This window comes from Alnus glutinosa, chromosome 7 (assembly GCF_958979055.1).
Source record: "Alnus glutinosa chromosome 7, dhAlnGlut1.1, whole genome shotgun sequence".
NCBI classification, from domain to species: domain Eukaryota; kingdom Viridiplantae; phylum Streptophyta; class Magnoliopsida; order Fagales; family Betulaceae; genus Alnus; species Alnus glutinosa.
In genome coordinates, this window is record NC_084892.1 from 9,192,137 (window position 1) to 9,212,634 (window position 20,498).

The 20,498-nt window shown below is 35.9% G+C and overlaps 2 protein-coding genes across 9 annotated transcripts; one reads left to right on the forward strand and one right to left on the reverse strand.

The window, feature by feature from the left end:
• The first annotated feature begins 5,365 nt into the window (after positions 1-5,365).
• Positions 5,366-8,893, forward strand: LOC133873595 (protein WVD2-like 4). Of its 2 annotated transcripts, none has more exons than XM_062311327.1 (9): positions 5,366-5,711; positions 6,471-6,744; positions 6,867-7,214; positions 7,304-7,359; positions 7,447-7,524; positions 7,605-7,686; positions 7,769-7,840; positions 7,921-8,028; positions 8,130-8,893. In XM_062311327.1, the coding sequence occupies exons 2-9, from the start codon at positions 6,508-6,510 to the stop codon at positions 8,682-8,684; spliced, it is 1,536 nt and encodes a 511-aa protein (XP_062167311.1). In that variant the 5' UTR covers positions 5,366-5,711; positions 6,471-6,507; the 3' UTR covers positions 8,685-8,893. The 2 variants fall into 2 exon arrangements, with proteins under 2 accessions (XP_062167311.1, XP_062167312.1); XM_062311328.1 differs by having other exon boundaries at positions 5,366-5,606.
• Positions 8,894-9,185: 292 nt separating this feature from the next.
• On the reverse strand, positions 9,186-16,071 carry LOC133872949 (putative RNA polymerase II subunit B1 CTD phosphatase RPAP2 homolog). Of its 7 annotated transcripts, none has more exons than XM_062310632.1 (8): positions 15,843-16,071; positions 15,548-15,630; positions 13,464-14,062; positions 12,602-13,270; positions 12,295-12,488; positions 11,938-12,201; positions 10,186-10,344; positions 9,186-9,708 (listed from the first exon to the last, which is right to left on the reverse strand). In XM_062310632.1, the coding sequence occupies exons 3-8, from the start codon at positions 14,050-14,052 to the stop codon at positions 9,604-9,606; spliced, it is 1,980 nt and encodes a 659-aa protein (XP_062166616.1). In that variant the 5' UTR covers positions 14,053-14,062; positions 15,548-15,630; positions 15,843-16,071; the 3' UTR covers positions 9,186-9,603. The 7 variants fall into 7 exon arrangements, with proteins under 7 accessions (XP_062166616.1, XP_062166611.1, XP_062166613.1 ...); XM_062310627.1 differs by having other exon boundaries at positions 13,464-14,065; XM_062310629.1 differs by lacking the exon at positions 15,548-15,630.
• Between the last annotated feature and the right edge of the window lie 4,427 nt (positions 16,072-20,498).

A 20,498-nucleotide genomic window follows, 5' to 3' on the forward strand; every position in this document is an offset into this window, starting at 1 on the left:
TATGTTAATATTTTATGCTAGATTTAAATAAATAAATTAATTAATTAATTTTTTATATGCTTTTGAGCTTTAATATTGAGATGGTCTGGAGGGTGTTGATTAGAATTTAGAAATGCAAGTGGAGTTTAAACTTGAAAGGGTCATTATCAATCAAAATGCAAGGAAACAGCTCATGGTACGGACATTATTTGGGCTCTCCACACTCAATTTCGGGATCCAATGTCTATCATTTAATTTATAGTAAAGTCTTTTTCTCAATGTTTTTTTTTTTTTTGAGAATATATTCACATAATTATTGTTAGAGCAGTTTTTTTTATGATGACCAGACAACTTCAAACTTGGCCACACACGAACTAATCCCTGCAAGATAGAGGAAAATTAGGCAAAGAGCTTGTCGGGACGCGTCGGCAGGAGATTGCTCAAATGCCTAAGTTAGATACAGCTTAAAGATGAAGATGGCAAAGATAAAAGCTTTGTGACGATTGTAGTCATGATAGCTAATTCTCCTATCCCCTTACGCCTTTTGATTAAGAGGGGGTGTTAGTATGGCCAGATGACACGTGTCACCAAGTTGCAATGTCTACATTTCTCAAATTGTGGGGTTGTATATATGAGTATTGTAGAGCACTACGTGCGTTGTTGTCATACTCTAGGATCGTAGAACAAAAGAGATAGTCCAAAAATCTTATTTTTAATGCGGATCCAACCAGTCACTGACAGAACCTCGTAAGTTGAGTTAGTGAAGGTTTTATGGCGATCATGACGGACGCTTGAGTCCAACCCTCGATCAATTGTGAGTCTTGATAATGAAAATGAGGGACAATCCCAATCGATGCTCGGTCTTGTAATGGATGAACGTTTGCTGGTGGGCTTTAATCGTTGATGGGCCAAATTTAATTGATTCCTTCACGCGCAATTGTGCTTGTATTGGTCGGCCCAACTCCAACAATTATTAACAAATTTGACAATTCTAACCAAGATTTATTAGATATTTGATTGAAATGAGAGGTAAATGATAAAGATAAGATTCAAATTTAGCACATTTGTTTCGATATCATGTTAAATCATTAATTATTTAAAAAATAATTTATTTAATTATTTAATTAATATTCTAACCGATTTAATAGTAATGATGTGATAAAAATAACATAATAGCATACTGTGAATAGCTTTGTAAAAGAAAAATTGTGAAAAATAAGTCAAATTTTGATAATCCCCTGTTAAAATATAACATTAATTAATGGTTAATTGGGTTCTAATGACGTGCATTTTACAGGTAATGTACATTGTACAAAAAAACTACTACAATATTGGTCGACTAAGATTCGTATCTCTCTCTCTTTCTCTCTTTTTTATTTTTTATTTTTAACAAATTAATTCCTATCTCTTGTAGATTTGTTAATTGACATGGTCTAATTCATTGTTCTCATGAATATTCCCAAGAGTTTTACGAATCTTCCCTAACATTTGAAACGTGCTGTTAAACTATATGTGACCCATAAGTTTTTTTTTTTTTTTTTAATAATTATTCAAAAAAAAAAAAAAAACCTTCTAAAGGATGGTGGTTGTTCACCCTTCACTTAGCGAGGGAAAACCTCCCCTCGAAGGAGGGGTGAAGGGGAAGTTGACCGCACCTCACCTAGTGATGTGTAAGAGGTGACTCCCTTTACAAAGTGGTCAACTAATTGCCCCTCGTATGGTGAGGGCAGGTGCCCCATCACTAAGGGATGGTCAACAACCCTTCTATGAAGGTGGCTGTCCCTCACCATTAACGAGCGACTTTTTTAAAATTCTTTTATAATGTAAGAGTAAAATTGTAATTATACAATAGATTGAGTCATTAGCTATGTTTTGTATATATATTTTTTTCTATTCAAATGAGGGAAGAGGGAAGCTATGTTATGTGTTATTTGGCTATTGGTTGTGACATAAATCCACGTATGCATCTAATGATTTTTGTCAAACGGGGTTTTAGACATATAACTCATCTAAGGGATCTTTAAGGTACTTCGGATACCCCATATATCAATTTGGTACAACCACAAATCCTAACTACTAAGAGAATAATTTAACAAATAAAAAAAAGGTTTGAATTGATTGAGAAGAGATTTAACATAAAATGAATTGATTGAGAAGAGAGTTGTTTTGACTATCTTATAAAAACCAAATTGGTAGACACTACAACATGTGATGAGGAAAACCACGTTTTGATCATCTTGAATTATAAAATAAATTTGATAATATAATTACATTTATCGAAAGAGTAATGCTGGTCTTCATACTTATTTAGTAGACTATTGTACAACTGTCATATAATTATTTAATGATATGACAGTAAAAAACAACATTTAAATCATCCGTAATTGTAAAAAAAATAATAACAATCGTCACATTTTTTTAATTATAAAATAATAATTAATATAAAATAATAATATAACCGTCTATTAAATATAATAAGTGGGAAATGTTAAAGTCCTCTTCCACCTGAAGATACCGTTTCCGACATGCAATCAAATTTTGACAAATTAACCGTTCAGTGGCCCCCACGGCTTTCCCCATGGCAAAATTTGCAAACTTGGCAGTTATTACAACTTTGAGGCCAGCCTTGGCCCTTGAGTGCAACGTACCACCCACAACATCCCGACCAAAAACAAAAATTTCCTCAGAAAAAACGTGGACCATGATTGGACCCCACCCCCACCAACAATCCGACGGTTCCAATTCTCCGGCCCAAACCGGAAACAGCCGTAGGATGTCTTGGCTTCCCTCCCCATTACCAGCCACGCACGTTGTGACAGCTCACGCGCGGTATGTGGTGGGGCACATGTCGAGGTTGGCCTAACGTGGAGGCCAATCATGTTGCTCAGTCGTTCCACGTCATGAGAGTAGGACAGCACCCACCTGTGAACCCAACCCGCAGAGACTTCGTCACCCCACGTTCTCAAACAGTCCCTTCTGTTGGCTTTCAATCATTGGTTCATTCCTTGATTGACTTCCATGCCCTTGCTTAACGCTAATTACTTCATTTTTTTTATTTTATTTACTTTAAGGCCCTTAATTAATTGAGAGTTGGTGAGCCATAGATGTACTTAGTTTGTGGGATTAAGACTTGATTGGTGATACACACAAGGTGCAAAGATAATTTAAGAGAAAATTACACTTTTATTTTTATTAAACTACCATCAAATTTATAATATCTTCGTAAACTTTTAAAAAAAAAAAAGTAATATCTCTCAAAATTATTATTCCTTTCACTTTATTGTTCGGGAGAAATATTGGAACTTTGAAAAGTTTTGGGGCCCATTGTACATTATCTAGTAGCTTGAGGGGGTAAGTATTGTTTTTCTTATTATATATAGGGACACTTATCCCTTCTCGAAAATATCACCAGTTTTGCAATCATACCTTTGAAGTTCAATTTTTTTTTGTAATATCGGCATCTCATGTTTCAACCTCTTTAATTTCACTCATACCTTAAGGTTTATGTTAAGTCCTAACGGAGGACGCTAAAATGACAGTTTTTACTTTTTTTTTTTTTTTTTAAAAAAAAAAAAAAAATCAAAATATACAAGAATTTTCCTAGTCGTGGGTTTTGGGTTTTTTTTTTTAATAAAAAAATAATTAATTAGGGTAAACTTATATTTTTATAAGTTTTACGGGAGTTTATATTTCACCTATTTATTGTTTAATTTAATCCTAAATCCTAATGGTAGGATAAAATTAAAAAATGTGGAAATATGGGCTACTAACGTCACAAAAATTTAAACTTCGAGGTCATGATTGAAAAACCGTTGATACTTGAGAAATTGATAAATGAAGTTTTCCCCATATATATATATATATAATAAACCTCAAAAACTAACATTACCTATTGAAATAGCAAATTTAATAATTTAATTAATCTTTTAATACTCTTCTTCATGTGTGGAATATTTTAAGTAAAATCAAGGATAAAGTTGTAGAATCAAAGTCCAAATTCAAATTACTACCTTTTTTTTTTTCACTCTTTACTCAAAAATTTAAATTAATAAAAAATTCAAAATTCAAAATTCAAAATTCAAAATTCAAAATTTTAAATTAATAAATAATAAATAATTCAATAATTTAATTAATGTCCAAACATTTTCTATATACAAAGGTTGTATGAAAAAAGGGGAAAATTATTTTTCTTTATGATCATTGATCATTTGAGGTTTATTAACTAAGCATCTAGTTCACTAGTTCAGTGAGTAGAGTGGGTTTATCATTAAATAAATATCCTTTTTGTCATTAGTAATTTTGCAAATGCAAATGCCAAAAAAAGAAAGAAAAAAAGAAAACTATGAAATAAATCTCCTATGCCTACATATATATTCAGCTTTTAAAGTTCAAACCTTCTACAAAAATACACTTCATAGAAGAAGAAGAAGAAGAAGAAAAAAAAAACACTTGCTTTCCACATTTCCTCTTTTTAATATATATATATATATATATATGAGATTGTTGGCAGGATGTTCCTACTCAAAGCTATTGAAGAACTTTAGAAAGTCTTATGGCTTTATTACAATAATGGAGTATTGTCCAGCTACCTGTCAATAATCAAATCCTTTTACTTTCAACTTTCTAGAGAAGTGAAAGATGATTAGTCTTTAATAAAGTCAATCTCTACAGTTATAAGATTGAGAACAAAGGACTGATTTTCTTGTTTCCTAGTATATTTTCTCTATCCCCAAGCAAGAGAAATAGAAAATTCAAAAGGAAAATCTTTGGCATCGGAGTTTTTACATAATTTTTTTATAAATTAACGTGACATTTTATAATTTAATAAAATACTTAAGAGAGTGCGGTTGACAAGTCGGTCACAACTAATTAAATTGGCAAATTAATTTTTTTATTTAATTATTTTACCAATTATAAACTACAACATTAATTTATCAAAAAAAAAAAATTATAGTAAAAGTTGCATGCAGTAACCCGAACTACACTAAATAATAATAATAATAATAATAAATTCAAAAACTTATAAGAAATTTATAGCAAAAGTTGCATTAACCCGAATTACACTTTAAAAAAAAAAAATTGTTATTTAATAGACTGCTATAGTACTACCATACAACTCGATGAAAATTCAAATTAAAGGTTGATTTTTATTGTCACATCATCTTAACAGCCGTATAACAATATATTAAATAGCATTTTCAAAAAAGAAATTAATAAAAAAAAAATCCTATTATCTTCCGACTTCCATCAGTTACAATTATCTTCCCTCCCTCAACATTCAGATTTCAAACTGCTAGAAGTTACAGTTACAGTTTAAAGCCAGTGGCAGTTCAGTCATTTTAGCAACGCCTATCAATCTCTTCGCTTCATTAAAAAACTCGTCCTACTTCATGTTCTTTTCCACACATCTCTCTGTCTCTCTCTCTCTCTCTCTCGCGTTCTTCGAACCAAACCGGAGGAGTGACTACCACCAACTCGCTGTAGCTTTCAAGCTCAACTATCACAAGCACTTCATCTTCACTAGTGCTTCTAATCCAAACCACTATCAATCTTTCTTCAAACTCCACTCTGTCTCAGTCTTCTAAACCAAACAATCAATCTTTTATTCAATCTCTACCATAATTCAGGTTTGGAAAAGTACTTCATCTTTATCTTCTTCTCAGTGTTTCTCTGACTATGGGAGATTCCTATTTATAATTCAAGCCCAAACACCCACAATCCAATTTTACTAGGTACATACTAATTTCTTTGACTTTTGATGAAATGGGCTTTGAATTCTTGAAAACCTGGTTGATTTTTGCTGCAGTTTGTATACTTTGACGTCAGAATGGTTGATGTAGTGCTTAGTAATATTGGGCATCTGTGCTTTCTTTTGTCATTTAATTTCACGTGTCCTCAAGTATGGAAAACCTCTGCTGTTTATGATGATTTTTATTAATCCTCTGTTTGGTTGCTTAGTAAATGAAGTGCAAGAAATTAATTTGTCCGACCTGGTGTGTTTTTTCATTTTTATTTTCTTTCCCTTTATTTATACCTTGATGGAGGGTTAATGCCTGCATATAAGGAGACAATGATTTTTAGGCCAGATCCTCACTGGGTGTTTGGTAAATATGGAAAAAGCAGGAGAGAACCTTTTTTTTTTTTTTTTCTTTTTTTTTTTTTTGAGAATTCAGAGTTTTCCATCCTTTAGTTGGAAATACACCGAATCGAGAAGTATAGTTCTTGTGAGAAATTCCCTTTTGTCATTATTGTTCACTTCTGCCTATTTTGATTTTGTGGATCTCTTGCTGTCTTGTTTAATATTTGCCACCTTTATTTTTTTGGGTGTATGCCTTGCTGCTGTATATCTGGTTAAACATAACGAAAAGTAGGATAATTTGGAAGTACTAGTCTGTAATTTATCTGGTGTTATTTCCAATACTAGTTCATGTGATTGAGTGGATTGAGTCAAGTGTTTTTGGGCCTAACTGGGGCATTGATTGGTTCTACAGAAATTCTTCTTTCCTTTCTGTAAGCATCAGTCACACAATGGAGTCTGAAAATGGGGTTACTTTGGAGGATGAGAGTTGTGTTATTGAGAAAAACTATGTTGAAGAATCAGTTGTGGATTTGAACAAAGAGGGTGAGAATGTTGGTAACAGTGAAGTTCCCACCATGAATGGAATATCTGAACCAGCAAACAAAGCTGAAGGCTTTAAATCCTCTGGTGTGGTGGTTAAAGCTTCTGCAACTGTTGCTACAAGTAAAAAATCAAAATCTACAAAGGTTCTACACAAAGATTTTTCTCACTTGAGCTGATTCTTGATGATTAATAATAGCATGTATTTAGGGATTGATGCGCCTTGTTATTAATATTTCGGGGTCTGATTTTGTGTTTGTGTGGCCAGGAACCCAGAATTCTGAATGGTGGTTCTCCAAAGACCAATAAACTGGCCAAGGACAAAGCCAATCTGAAAACCACAACCCCGTTTTCTCGCAACCAGAGGTCAATCCTTACTCAGAGTGTTTCCTTCCCGGCAAGAGGAGTCCATGCCGATGTTATGAACAAGAGCATTGATGTGTATCCATTGAAAAGAGAAGCCAAAGATGCTCAAAGAAATGGGACTAAATCCCATTTAAACCATCCCAACAGGCGTGCATCCACTGGACTCCCCTCAAAAGAAGCAAATACAATTGGTGGAGCTTCTGGTTGGCCGACTTCTTTAGCAGCCACACCTAGCATTAGACGCTCTGTGGTAATTTTTTCTTTTCAATCTTTCATTTCAGCAAATACCTTCCATTTATTACCATATTTCATTCTAAAATGTGTTCTTGCTTGTATCAGCTTGGAAAGTCTGGTTCTTTGAAGGCAACTGGTAACTGTCCAGCTGAGGCATCCCAGTGAGTCACAACCATCATCAAAATAATATAGGCCTTTATATTTTTCTGCTGAATAAGTTCTCATGCTGTGATATGATGTAACTGCAGATTAGTTAATCAAAATTCAAATCCTATGAAAACAGCACTGCCGGTGAAAGAGGACGACGATGCTCGTTCCACGACTTCGTATGATCCTTGATCAGCATTTTTTTTTTCATTATCTATATTCTCCTTGGTATTACATTGATATTCTTGATTGTTATCAGAAGTGGGACTCCTCGTGAGCTGAGGGGCAGTGGTTCAAGGTTTTCCTTCAGGTTGGAAGAACGAGCTGAAAAACGCAAGGAGGTTGTTGTTGCACTTCTTTAACTTTGTTACAAGTTTTATCCTAAATGCATAACACTGATAACTTCTGCTTTTTCTTGACCAGTTCTTTTCAAAGCTAGAAGAGAAGACTCAGGCGAAAGAAGCAGAAAGAACCAACTTGCAAGCAAAATCAAAGGTGCTTGGAAGATATTTACTTTCATTAATTGTTTCTTCTTTTTAGCTTCCAATTTTATATTCGTTCTGGATATCTTTCAGGAAAGCCAGGAGGAAGAGATCAAGCAACTGAGAAAGAGCCTGAAATTTAAAGCTACACCCATGCCAAGTTTCTATAAAGAGCCACCTCCAAGAATTGAAATAAAGAAGGTACTAATCTCTATTTACTGCTCTTTCTTCTTCCCACTCTGCTTCATGCACCTTACCTTTTGTACATCATTGATCACAATTGTGTCTTCTCATTGATCTAGATACCGACCACACGCGCAATATCCCCAAAGCTTGGAAGGCAGAAGAGCTCTGTGACTGCAGGAAACAACTCCTCAGAAGGTGATGTGCCTTGTGCTAGCCCACGTCCGAACCTATCTCCAAAGCTCATGAAGAGCAAGAATTCCATTACTGCAAACAACTCGTCAGAAGGCGGTGGGTCTTGTCATAGCCCACGTCTTAACCGAGAACAGAACAATTCAAGCAAAGGATTCCGGGCAGAATCTGACAAAAATGTTGTGGCTTCGAAGAAGCCGATTAGAAAGTCCCAACTCAGTCTTCAATCTCAGGAAGTTGCAGTCACAAAAACTGAAAGAAAGCCTGCTAAGCCTAAACCAGAGGCACCAGGAGAAGAAAACCAAAACCAGAAAGAATGTAGAGGAGAAAAAGAAGAAAGCCAGAACCAGTCCCTGTGTCTTTCTGAATACAAAAATGAGATAGACCTAGAGTCTACAATGGATACTTCCCAGAACAATGCACCGGTTTTGAATTCACCTACCCCTGAGATTATGCCTCATGAAGTTACCGTTGGTGATTAAAGACATACTTCATGGACCTTGTTTTTATAGTTTTGAAAGTTTTAAAAGTTTCGTTAAACTTATCAAAAGAAAGAGAGTTCTGTGGTCTTGTGAATACAGTGGCTGTGAGTAAATCATGTAAGCCTGTTGGAACTTATAAGTGTTTGCCTCAGTGATCAACTATGGCTTTCATCTTTTATAGGCAATTTATGACAAGTCTTCTTTTTTCTTGTTTTGTATGGATAAGGCCATAAGGGCATCAAAGGTAAGCTCATCTTGCATATGCATATGCCACTGAGGATATGCCCTGTCCTCGTTTCTTATGGATCAAAGCATCAAAGGCCTGAATTTAGCTGTTAAGAGGATTGAATTTTCTTTCAAACTCATAATTATTCCACATCTCTGTTTTATCTTAAAATTGTTTAGGAACTGTTTCCGCAAGCATTTGTTGGAAGAAGTCATCCAATTTCATTTGAAAACCATAGACATACTAGAAAAGTACGCAGGAAATAGCACAACATAGGCACCAAAAAGAAATATCTAAATTCCATTAAGAAAAATCAGCAAAATTAGCGTTTATACAAGATAATACAAATGAGAAATATCTAAAGCCTTCCGCAAAGACTAGTACTCAATGTAGCATTTCCTTCTCTATATTGCGGATGTACAATGAAGTTCCAAAATTTAACTTTGTTGCTGCATATTGCATAAGGAAGCAATGCTTTCTTTCTTCTCGTGTTTGGAACCAGGGTGTCAAAAGTTTCTCCGAGTTGATTTCATGGCTAAACCAAACTTTCCACAGTAATTAGAACAAAACTTTAATCTGGTCCCACAAAACAAAACCTCATTATTTCCGAAGAGATTATGACGAGGTTTAGGTGACCGATGAAATATAAACCAATAGATAATATGTGCACTTGTAGTTGCCATTTCTTTTTCATCAAGCTCCACTCTGAGATGAGAAATGAGGAGCTCTGCCAAGTGGAATCATCAGATCCTTCATAATCTCATATTCTTCAACACTTATTTGGGCACCATCCAACACCTGTTTACCCAACAACAAAACCAGAAGTATAGTTACAACTTTTCTTACTCGAAAGCCATTGAAATTGTAAAAATTAGATCCCATACTAAGATTGAAAGTATAAAGCTACCATATGAATCTTTACATTCCAGAGTTACCCCTTTGCAATATTAGGCAGTCAGCACTCCTAAGAACTAAATTTTTTCACATTCACCATCACATATTTCTTTCATTTTCCACCATTTAATTTCCAGCCTCATAAGCTGACTCAATCTCTTTGAGCGTGACAGTTGATCAGCAATTATTCCTCTTCGATAATAAATAAAACAAAATTCCAGCATAAATAATAAACCCCTAATTGCAACACCATAATTCTACCTTCACACAATACCTAAACTGCAAAGCAAACACACATTTTCTGTCAAGCTTAACGTACCGCTATCGAGAATCTCCAATCATAAGTTAAATGTATAAGATGATAAGACAGAAGGGTCTAACCTTCAGCAACAACATCCTCCTATTAGTCATGTGTGGAGTAAGTGCAGGGATCCTACAAACAGAGAGAGCTTCAATGAACAGAAGAACAATCACTTGCCACTGTTTAAATCTGAAAGCTGGAAGTGCATCGGTAAAAGTCATTGTATCCAACAAGCGCCCCTGCATAAGAACTTCTTAGTGCCCGTCAAAAATAAATAAATAAAAAATCATCTAATGGTTGGATGATACAGTAAATTTAAAGGATATTATGCAAAGAAAAGAATGAAAAATATAAGATACAGTACACAGTTCAAAGAATTAAAAAGACTTCAAATGCCTGACTCAGTACTTCTCTTTGTGTTATCATTGGATTTTACAATAGAGAGAGCGGCTCCCCTCCTGTAGCCTCCCATTATAACATAGATGGAGAACACGTGTCCAAGACGAGACCCGATGATCATTCTTTTGCCACATCCCTTGCACTAAATAAAGCTAAACGAATGATATTAGTGAGTTAGCATTGGAGTTCTGCATGGGGAGATTCCTCTTCTCGGTGGAGGAAGGGCAACTAGGCTATTCTGTTGATTCTTCTCCAAACAGGAACACCAATGAAAGCTACTACTGCAAAAAAATAAATCTTAGGCAGTTGATGAAAGCTAACGTGCCGAGAATTCTTGAAGGCCACCTTTCACACAGTACATGGATAGAGAGTGCACATGATTCACTGCCCCACGGCAACATAATTCTGAAACTCCGTAAGTGGCTTACAATGGAACTTATTTCTATGGATCGCTTCTTTACCCGTCAAAGTGAAATAAAACTGTACCTATTATATTGCTTCTTCCGCACTTTAAGTGGCATTTACACTATGTTTGGCAGTAATAGTTTAACAGGGTGATAGAAGCGGGAAATGGAAGGAAGGGGGAATGGAAAAGAAAGGGGAGGGAAGGAAAAGGTCTGCTCCTTTGAGGTACTTGATTGCTTGAGAGAAGATTGGAAGGAAAAATGTATGTTCAGTGCCTCAGTGGCTTTTCTATCCTCTTTCTTCCGCTGCCTCCTTAATTTGGGAGGAAACAAAACAGTGGGTCCACTGCGAAAGGATGGGTATTGACACTCTGGATATTGAAACCATCCTGTCTAGTTTGGTGGATAAGATTGTGCATTCCTTTTTAAGTTTATTGCTTCTTTCTATGTTTCCCAAAGCAGATTCTTCTGCTCCTCAGTACATTGCTTGGTAAAGCTCCTCTCTTGCTCTCTTGAGAAAGGAAGATTTAAGGCTGACAAACGTTACTTAACATCACTAGACACATGATTTTAACACAGCCCTTGGATTTTTAGTACTTGACGTGTTGCATATCCACTCAAAAATGGGAGCAAATGGGAGGTATTTAATGGGAGGGGAGCTGCTCCCTATAATAGATACTTCATTGACAAGAGAAATAAGGAATAATATAGTCAACAACCACTTTGAATACAGGTAAATAACACAAAACTCAAAAATAAAAATAAAAAAGGATTTGGTGAAAGAAACATAAAATGTATAAATTCTATCTTACTAAGTGTCAGGAAGATATTTTATTTTTTAAGTCCTAGATATCCAAATCATCTTTCTTTTTTCTCCCTCCTTTCTTTCTTTCGTTCTTTCTTTTCTCCTTTGAATAACCCAAATTAGCATTTAGTTCTTTACTTAATGTTAAGGAGCAAACTAGTGCAAGACTCTTCTTTCATTATCCATCACTGCTGAAACAAAACAGAGAGGTTCAAAATACATACCATTCCTTGCTCCAAAATAGATATTGGTGTTGGCAGTCTTAGATCAGCAACTAGTCCAGGCAAAGCCCGAGCAAGACAACCAGCAAGAGTTTGCTTGATTTCAGAAGAACGACCATCTGCCAAGACAATCTTACAGGGGTACACCTTCCCATTTACTGATAGATAATCTTCATGAAAACTTTCATCTCTCCCATATATATAAGCCAAAGAAGATGACGTTGTCCATTCAAAGAGAGCCATCCACATTGTAGCAAAAGGTGATAACTGAATGACAGTAAAGTTGTATCTAGTAAAGCATAAATTTAAAATAGAAAAATAAAAATCACTGCAGTCTTGGTTTAAAAAGGAAAAACTTACAGCCAAACTGAAACCTTCTGGTGGAGCATCATACCATGAATCTTCAGGGTCAAATAAATCAGGATGTGGAATCCCAGGCTTTCCTGGCCACTTTAAAGGAGCTGATTCTGGTTCCAGCATATCAACATCCTCCTCCAATTCCTCTTCATCTGCATCACTTTGATGTGGCAATATAATAATTCCAGCTTCGTACACTGGATATTGATTGTGAGAGAACAGGGGAAAAGAAAAAGTTAGTAATTCAGTTAAGCTATCTAAATCAAAAATTAGTTTGATAACGCAAACTTGAAAGCATATAATAATATACCGGCATCAGTGGCATCAGATTCTTCGGAAGCAACAGCTTCTGCTGCCTGGCTCAATGCTTTTGCACAAGCTTCCGCAGATACAAACCATAACATTTCATCATCTCCCAAATCTGTACCACCTAATTTTTTAGGAGCTATTTTGTTTTCCACGTCTCTAATGTCACAAAGATTTCCACTCCCAGTGCCATTAACTTTCTCATCAGCCCAGGTAACAGAGCAACTACGTTTCATTCTCCCTGAAGGTTTAAGACAGGATTTGAGTATGGTTCCATTCGATTTAGCTAATTTTTCAACATGGGCTTCCTCTTCTGCTTCTGCAGTACTTACATTGGGACCAATTGCGCAGGGATTTGAAGCTGAAGGCACCTCCAGGATGCTATGATTATCTTTGCTGACTATTTTATTCTTTTCCCCTCTTGATCCTCTTGATTTCCTTTCAGAATCATTCTTTGTGGGAACAGATGGTTTTTCAAATATGGTGACTTGATCCTCAGAGTCCTCATAACTCACTTTTCCCTTTGGTTCCTTTGATTTAGTATAGGAGGTAGTCTTTGTTGAACCTGGTGGCACTTTTGAGACACTATATTCATCTTTAGTGATTATGAAGTCTATCTCATTAATAAGCAAGCCTTTTTCACTACTCGACTTGGTATGTTTAGCTTTGGACCCTGCAACATACAATCCAAGCTCAATTTGGTGCTAAAAATTATTTTCCCAGTTTACTCAGCAACTTAAGCAAGAGTAAGATTCTCTAACATACAACTTAACAGTCGCATATCTGTGATGGATCTCATAGAACAAATAAAAGAGAAACACTTAAAAAGACTCGCACACTCCAAGCTGAAAATTTAAAGTTCATACCTTCTTTGATATTTTTCGAAGGTGAAGGCTTGGAACTGCGATCTCTCTGAGGAACATAACCTTCAATTGCATTTGATGGACCAATCCACTGCTCCAAAGAAACTTCCCCATCCTTGGTTTCTGTTTTCTCCTGAATCTTCAAGCCGGACAATCCTAAATCCCCATTCTTCCCCAAATCATCCCCACAATCCAAACTCAAGTTTCCAAACAACCTCAAAACCTCATTAAGTTTATCTGAATTCAAAACTAAGCATCTCTCATCTTGCAAGCTCTTAGCAAACGCTTGGCTGTTTACAACACAACTGGAAGAGCAATACATGTTCGTCTCCTGTAGATCATAAACCTTGTGTTCCTTCACAGAAATGTGATAGCGGCCCTTCCGAGTGCGATCGGACAGCAGAGAATTGCGGCAAAGAGGGTAACCACAGATGTTTGCAATCGAACGCTCGGTCACAACATCTTCATAGTCGCTGCGCGACATCAGAGATCCAGCAGCAAAAAGCTGGTTTTCGTCTTGGATGCCTTCAAGGAGGGAAAGCTGCAGTTTGTAAATAGCATCTTTCACAGAGATTGGTTGATCCCTTGCCATTGAAGAAGATCTTCTGAAGCAACGATCAAGTTAGAAGAATTTCAAGGTAACCCAAAACTTTCCACACAGATTTGCAAATCCTCAAATACACAACAAACAGTAGACGAACTATCATAAAAGTAACAACAGCTTCAAGCAATTTTGGTAAGCCTTTAGATACCAAAAGAGCCAATATTCTTTCTTATTTTCCATTCAAAAAGCACATATGTGCAAAAAGAAAATATGTTTACTCACAATAAACTACGTAATCCCCTTTCCTTCCTTCATTCTCTCAACATTCAAACATAATCAATCAGTAATCAAACCTGCAGACCAAACGGAGAAAGTGCACGAAAACACACACACACCTATGGACATGTTTTGTATGCGGAATCGCATGGCTACTCCGGAGGAAAAATGAATAGCTATTACTAGGATTAGAAGAAGCTGAAAAAGAATGAATAGCTATTCCTACTCTTAAGTTTTATTGTAACACTAGAACAGAACCCTAAATATGCATTCCTTTGTTTGGTACAGTGCAATATGTTGGTGAATAGAATCATATTATAATCAAAATTTCTAAAAGCACCTTTTATGCACTTCTAATTTACATTTTTATGAAATTTTTGTATTTATTATTTTTAAACATCAACAGTTATGTTATAACTTCTTCTTTTTCAATTCATGCCACACGAGGATATCCAATATATTTTTTTTTTTGATAAGTAATTTCAAATTCAATAAAAAAGCGCAGAGGGGCACAACCCTAATACACGGGAAGTATGCAAGAGTGCCCCTAAACAGGAGGAACAGCTAATAAATTTAGAAAGTCTACAAAAGTAGAAACACCTAGGTGGCAAATTTCACCTTGCTCATAATGCAAATTTCACCATGTTCGATTCCTTTATTTTGGCTTTAGACGCCAAATCGAACAGCTTCATTGGATCTTCCTTTATAATTTTACATAGATCATCTCTTCCAACTTTTTAAGTCTTTGCAAACGGTTCCAGTTGTAGGTGCTTTTACCAGATGAATACCTTCTAAACCAATTATTTTCAATCCCTAATCTCTTAGAAAACTGAGGGGCAACAACTTATGAGCTAACTGTGGGTCTACTCAAACCCAATGTTTCATAAGCTTGAAGTTTCAAAGCCAATATCCCATTACCGTAATCAAAAATCTCTTTAGTCTCTAAAATCTGAACTTACTTATCAAAAAAATAATAATCTTTTCAGTCTCCTTCCACATTTTACTGATCTTACTATGCGAAATCCCATAATCACATAAAACCTGAAAGTTCTAAAGCATTAGACGATCGTCGCTCAAAAACATCAAGTTCCGTGGGAGAAGCATCGGTAGCTGAGATGGCCTCAAACCCAAGCTCTCAAAAATTGGTTCAAACTCATTAATGGGAGGGATTGTACCGCAGGAATTTGGTTAAAGACCGAGCAACATCTTTCTCACTATCAATCTTGGAGAGAAAATTTTGAAGAAATTGAGGGGAGTTCTTGCTTACGTGCTCAGCGTTCGTGAAGCTGAAGCTCCTAGTACAATGCAAATAATCAAAGAGTCGGTCTTGAGCTTCAGTCTTTCAAGAACCTAGACAAATTCACAATTAACACCGCCAATCAAAAGTGAGGGGCAACAACTGGAAGTACTTCTTTAGAGAGAGAGAGAGAGAGGTTGTAATCCCGATGAAATCGGTTTCTAGCAGAAGAGAGCATGTGGGTCATTCACATGTTTCCACAGACAGCTGAGCTGAAAGCAAAAAACCATGAAATTGAGAAGTTTCAATTGAGGGGTTTTCTTACCAAGGATAGACTTTTTCAGTGGTTTATGTCCCAATTTGCTTCTTTGCCCCTAAGAGAGCAAGCCGATCCAACAGCGACGAAACCTCGGGTTCGCGAACTGGAAGAAGGCAAACCGGGGCCGATCCGATTGGGTCGAGAGAGAGAGAGAGAGAGAGAGAGAGATACTTGGAAGAGGGACGAGGGAGAGAAGCCGGGGGTAGGGAGAGAGAGACGGGCCCAAGGGGAAAGGTTTTGGGAGATATAGTTCCTAAAAAAAAAAAAACAATACATATTTATGTGAAATAGCTCCTTCCAAGAATAACCGAATGCTACCAAACTTACCCTCTAAATTCTAAAACATTCCTCGACTTAGACTTTTGATTTTTTATTTATTTATTTTTATTGACTAGTAAGAACAAAATACTAACAATCAATACATACACAAAAACATAAAATTACGTAATTCAAAATACAAAGATTAAAAAAATAAAAAAATAAAAATCAATCTCGATAGTAGTTCAGCCACAACTTCAAACAGGATCCTTAAAAAGTTGAGATTTGAGGGGGGGAAGTTTTTTTTTTTCAAATATCGTTTTCAAGAGAGAGAGAGAGTAGCTGAATGATTGTTGGACATACACATTAATTTTGTGTAAATTTATGTAACTTCAAATTCAATATGCCTAATCAATCAAGCTCAATCTTAGCTTGAGGTATTGAAATTAGGAAATTTGGTGCTTGCAATTTGTTGAAGCAAATTTTGGACGGCCAAACTAGGTGACAGGCCACTTGCAAATTTTATTTTATTTTATTTTTCTACAAACAAAAAAAAAAAATCATCAAAAACTGCTAGTTCGTGGGGGATCGAGAGAGTCTCTAATGCTTAAGTCAGCATGGTGTTTTGAGAGCAATGAAACGAAAAGAGATTTGGGATAGGAGTGTATCGGTACCTAGGGATGTGTGCCAATTTTAATGTGGGAGACTCTTGAAAATGGTCTAATATGGTAACATAAATGTCAATGGTATGCATTTTATTTCTTGTTGGGTGTGTTCTTTTCATGTGGAGAAGATTTTGAGAGTTGTTGAATGAGTTTCCTTGTGAGGGTGATTGTGTGACTTGATATTGAGTTGCAGATTGTTCATTACCATGGATGTTTGCCACGTGGCCAACTCTAGTTACCTAATCATTTTTCATGTAAAATTTGCTTTAGTAGGTTTGTGGTAGTGATTTATATCCATACCAGTAGCACCCAACTCCCATGGCCAACCAGTCCAATTGGTTAGGCATTGAGAATTAGTTTCTATCTGCAATCAAGGTTGCCTTTCACCTCCAATACTGAGGTTGAAGTATCTACTACCAGATGTGTAGCTGAAATTGTAGGTGTTAGGGGTGCCCAGAGTATAACGTAGGTTTTAGTAAGTGTAGCTCTTAATAGGTTAATAGGGTGCGCAACCCATGGTGTAGGTCTTAATCATCGTTAACTTGTGACCGAGCGAAGTCCCATCAACTCGTGATGGAGAGAAATGCCCCTAGACAGGGTTTTTTGGGGCCCTACTAGTCCATAACCGAGTAGGGCGTTGCGGCCTCGTCAATTCGTAACTGAACAAGTTGCCTCCATCAACTCATGACTGAGGCGAGGTGTATGAAGGCCTTGTCAGTCCGTAACTAACAAGGTGTCCTCATCGGATTGTAGCCTAGGTGGGTTGCCTCTAAGCAAAAGGAACCCGAGGAGATTGCCTCCTTGTAGTGCTTTCAAGTGTTATAATGGATGGAGTCCAACAGAACTATGCTCGGGGGTGCTTCTGAGCACCAAGTTAAAATATAGCCAAGGGGATCACTTTTTGTTTGGGTGCTTCCTTGTTTTATTTTTGGCACATGTTTGTATCTTTAGGTCTTTTTCAAATAAAATCCTTATTTTATTCTTACGTTACATCTTTGATGCTTAAGTCAGTGAGGAAAGAAATGAAAAATTGTAAAGTATTAGCTAAAAGGCAGAACGAGAATACCTTGGTAGTGTGTGGTTCCCTTCTATTTATATGCCACAAGGCTCCACAAAGTATGGTCCATCTTCCCCACTCACTAGTTTTAGACATGAGTGGTTTCTCCCACAGGTTTCAGGGGAGGTTGTACAACATGGTCTATAACTATTGAACCATGCGAAGGGGATCTCCGTGGGCTATTATGAGGAGGGGCGTGTAGCCTATTGTGACATAGAGGTGACCTAGCACTTTCATCATGGTTGCCGCATATCCATTTGCTTCTCAGAAATGGCTAGTTGTGTTAGATCTCGTCAGCCTCCTATGTAACGCCCCGTACTAAATTAGGGTTAAAGACACTCTTATTCATGCCTAAGTGTGTTTGGTAGAGTTGGATCAGTCCTAAATTTCAAAAGATGGAGAACATTGAATTTTGGTATGATACACCTCAGCAAAACATCTGAATGGTGATAGTTTGCATGCGAATCAAATGGAGCCATTTTATCACGAACTAGCAATGGGAGGCCTATTTAAGGGTCTAGGTCGAATCCTATACGTCCATTTTACTCCTTTCAACCACCCAAACGAGAGAGAGAGAGAGGGAAAGAGAGAGAGAGAGAGAGAGAGAGAGAGAGTAGAAATAAGAGGGTTTTGGAAGTCTTAAGCTTCTATCTTCAAGGAATGTGAATTCTTTATTGTAATATTTGTGTATTTATGATTTCATTATGAGTTTTAACCATGTTTAGTTTCTGGAACATGTCATTTTGTAGGTGTTTGAGTGTGTTAGTAATTTTGTTGGTAAAAATTAGGGTTTATGTAAGAATGTAGATTTTAGGCTTAAAAAGCTCGAGCTATTAAGATGGTAATGCCTTATTTTGGTTTTGCATGATGACTTAAGATAGATCCCTTATTGTTTGAGGTGTTATTATGTAAATCCCTTATGTTTTTGAAGTATTGAAAGGAAATCCATCTTTTTGAAAGAAATGTTTGATTTTTAAGTTAAAGCTTGAGACTTTAGCCTTTAAATATTGTTTCGATATGTGTTGAGTGGTTAGGGTGTGAAAGGAAGTCTTTTAGGCCCTAGAACGTGTTATATGGGTTAAATATATAACATTTTTAAGTTTAATAGTTTCTGCACAGAGATTATTTCAACGGTCAAACTATTCCAATTGTCCATGTACCGTTCCAATGGTTTGACTAACAGAATACTTGTGACAACCCTTTTTTTTTTTTTTTTTTTATATATATATATATATATAAACGGATCATCACAATGGCATGCCATTTAGCCATGAAATAACATAACATATCTCATAACATGTATCTAACACATCAGAGATAAATACATATAGCAACAAAAATTAAATTCATTATCCAAAACGAGTAATTACGACATCAGAGCCATTTAATTGTCTATCTATTTAAGGCTTAATCAAATAATGTTTACATCAAAAGAATAGCTATACAAAAGTGTCACATACAACATGTGTCATTTATAAAAGATGGACTATCTACAAGTCCAATACATACAACTGTCGCGAAATGCTTCAATCATAGTATCCCAAATACAAAGCCACTGAGTCATCGTCGACATCAGCGGTTCCTACAACCACAACATAAGCATCTACATGATCGTGGTGGTTGTCACGTTTGCATAGGTAAATTAATGAGTCTACAATTTTAGTAGTATAAAACTCACTAAATTTTGTAATGAGCCGACATTTAGTCATTCTACCATACGTTTACATTAACAACTGCTCTTAGTAAACCATTTATTTTCTTAAAACATTTCGTAGCTAATAAGGTAAATATTGGCATCTTGTAAGCAAATAAAATCATATATATATATATATATATACACACACACTATTATACAAGCTTTCTAAACCTTCAAGAAATGTAAGCATATGAATACAACTAAACGATAAACAAATGACATCATATCTCAGCTATATTCGTATACAAGCTTTCAAAATCTTCGTGAAATGCAAGCATACAAATACATCTAAGCATAACATCACATAAAAATTATCATATGCAATCTAACCGTAATGATATACATATGTTCTGTTCCATTCAAACTCATAGTCATATAGGTATGTCTAGCATAAAATTCCACATAAATCATTCTATGCATTCCAATTGTAACGATATATATATGATATGTTCCATTTAAACACATATACATATTGGTACATCTAGTCATGAAAACATCATAAATCATGTCATGCATCATGTCATACTTGCCTTTCATCTGTTTTCCTTGTTTTGTTGCTGACATCAATGGGACTTTCACCCAACTAATCTTACACTTGAGCTGCCGATGAGACTTTCACCCAAACGGTCTTACGTTCCATTGTGTCGATGGGACTTCAACTCAAACGGTCTTGTTGCTGAGGCCAACCAGACTTTTACCCAACTGGTCTTACACATGAGCTGTCGATGGGACTTCAACCCAAACGGTCTTACGTCCAGCGTTCATGATTTCGTTCCATGCTATGCTCATCTTATCATTTCACATATTCATCATGGTATCATACATATATGCATCATATAACATCAAATACTTCTCATGTCATTTTCAAACATATCATGAAAATCCATAATCTTATCACAATTCCTCAATTTCCCATATCATACTTTAAAACTCATAAATCATCATCAAAATCATATCTCAACATAATTTAAGATATAGAAAGAAAT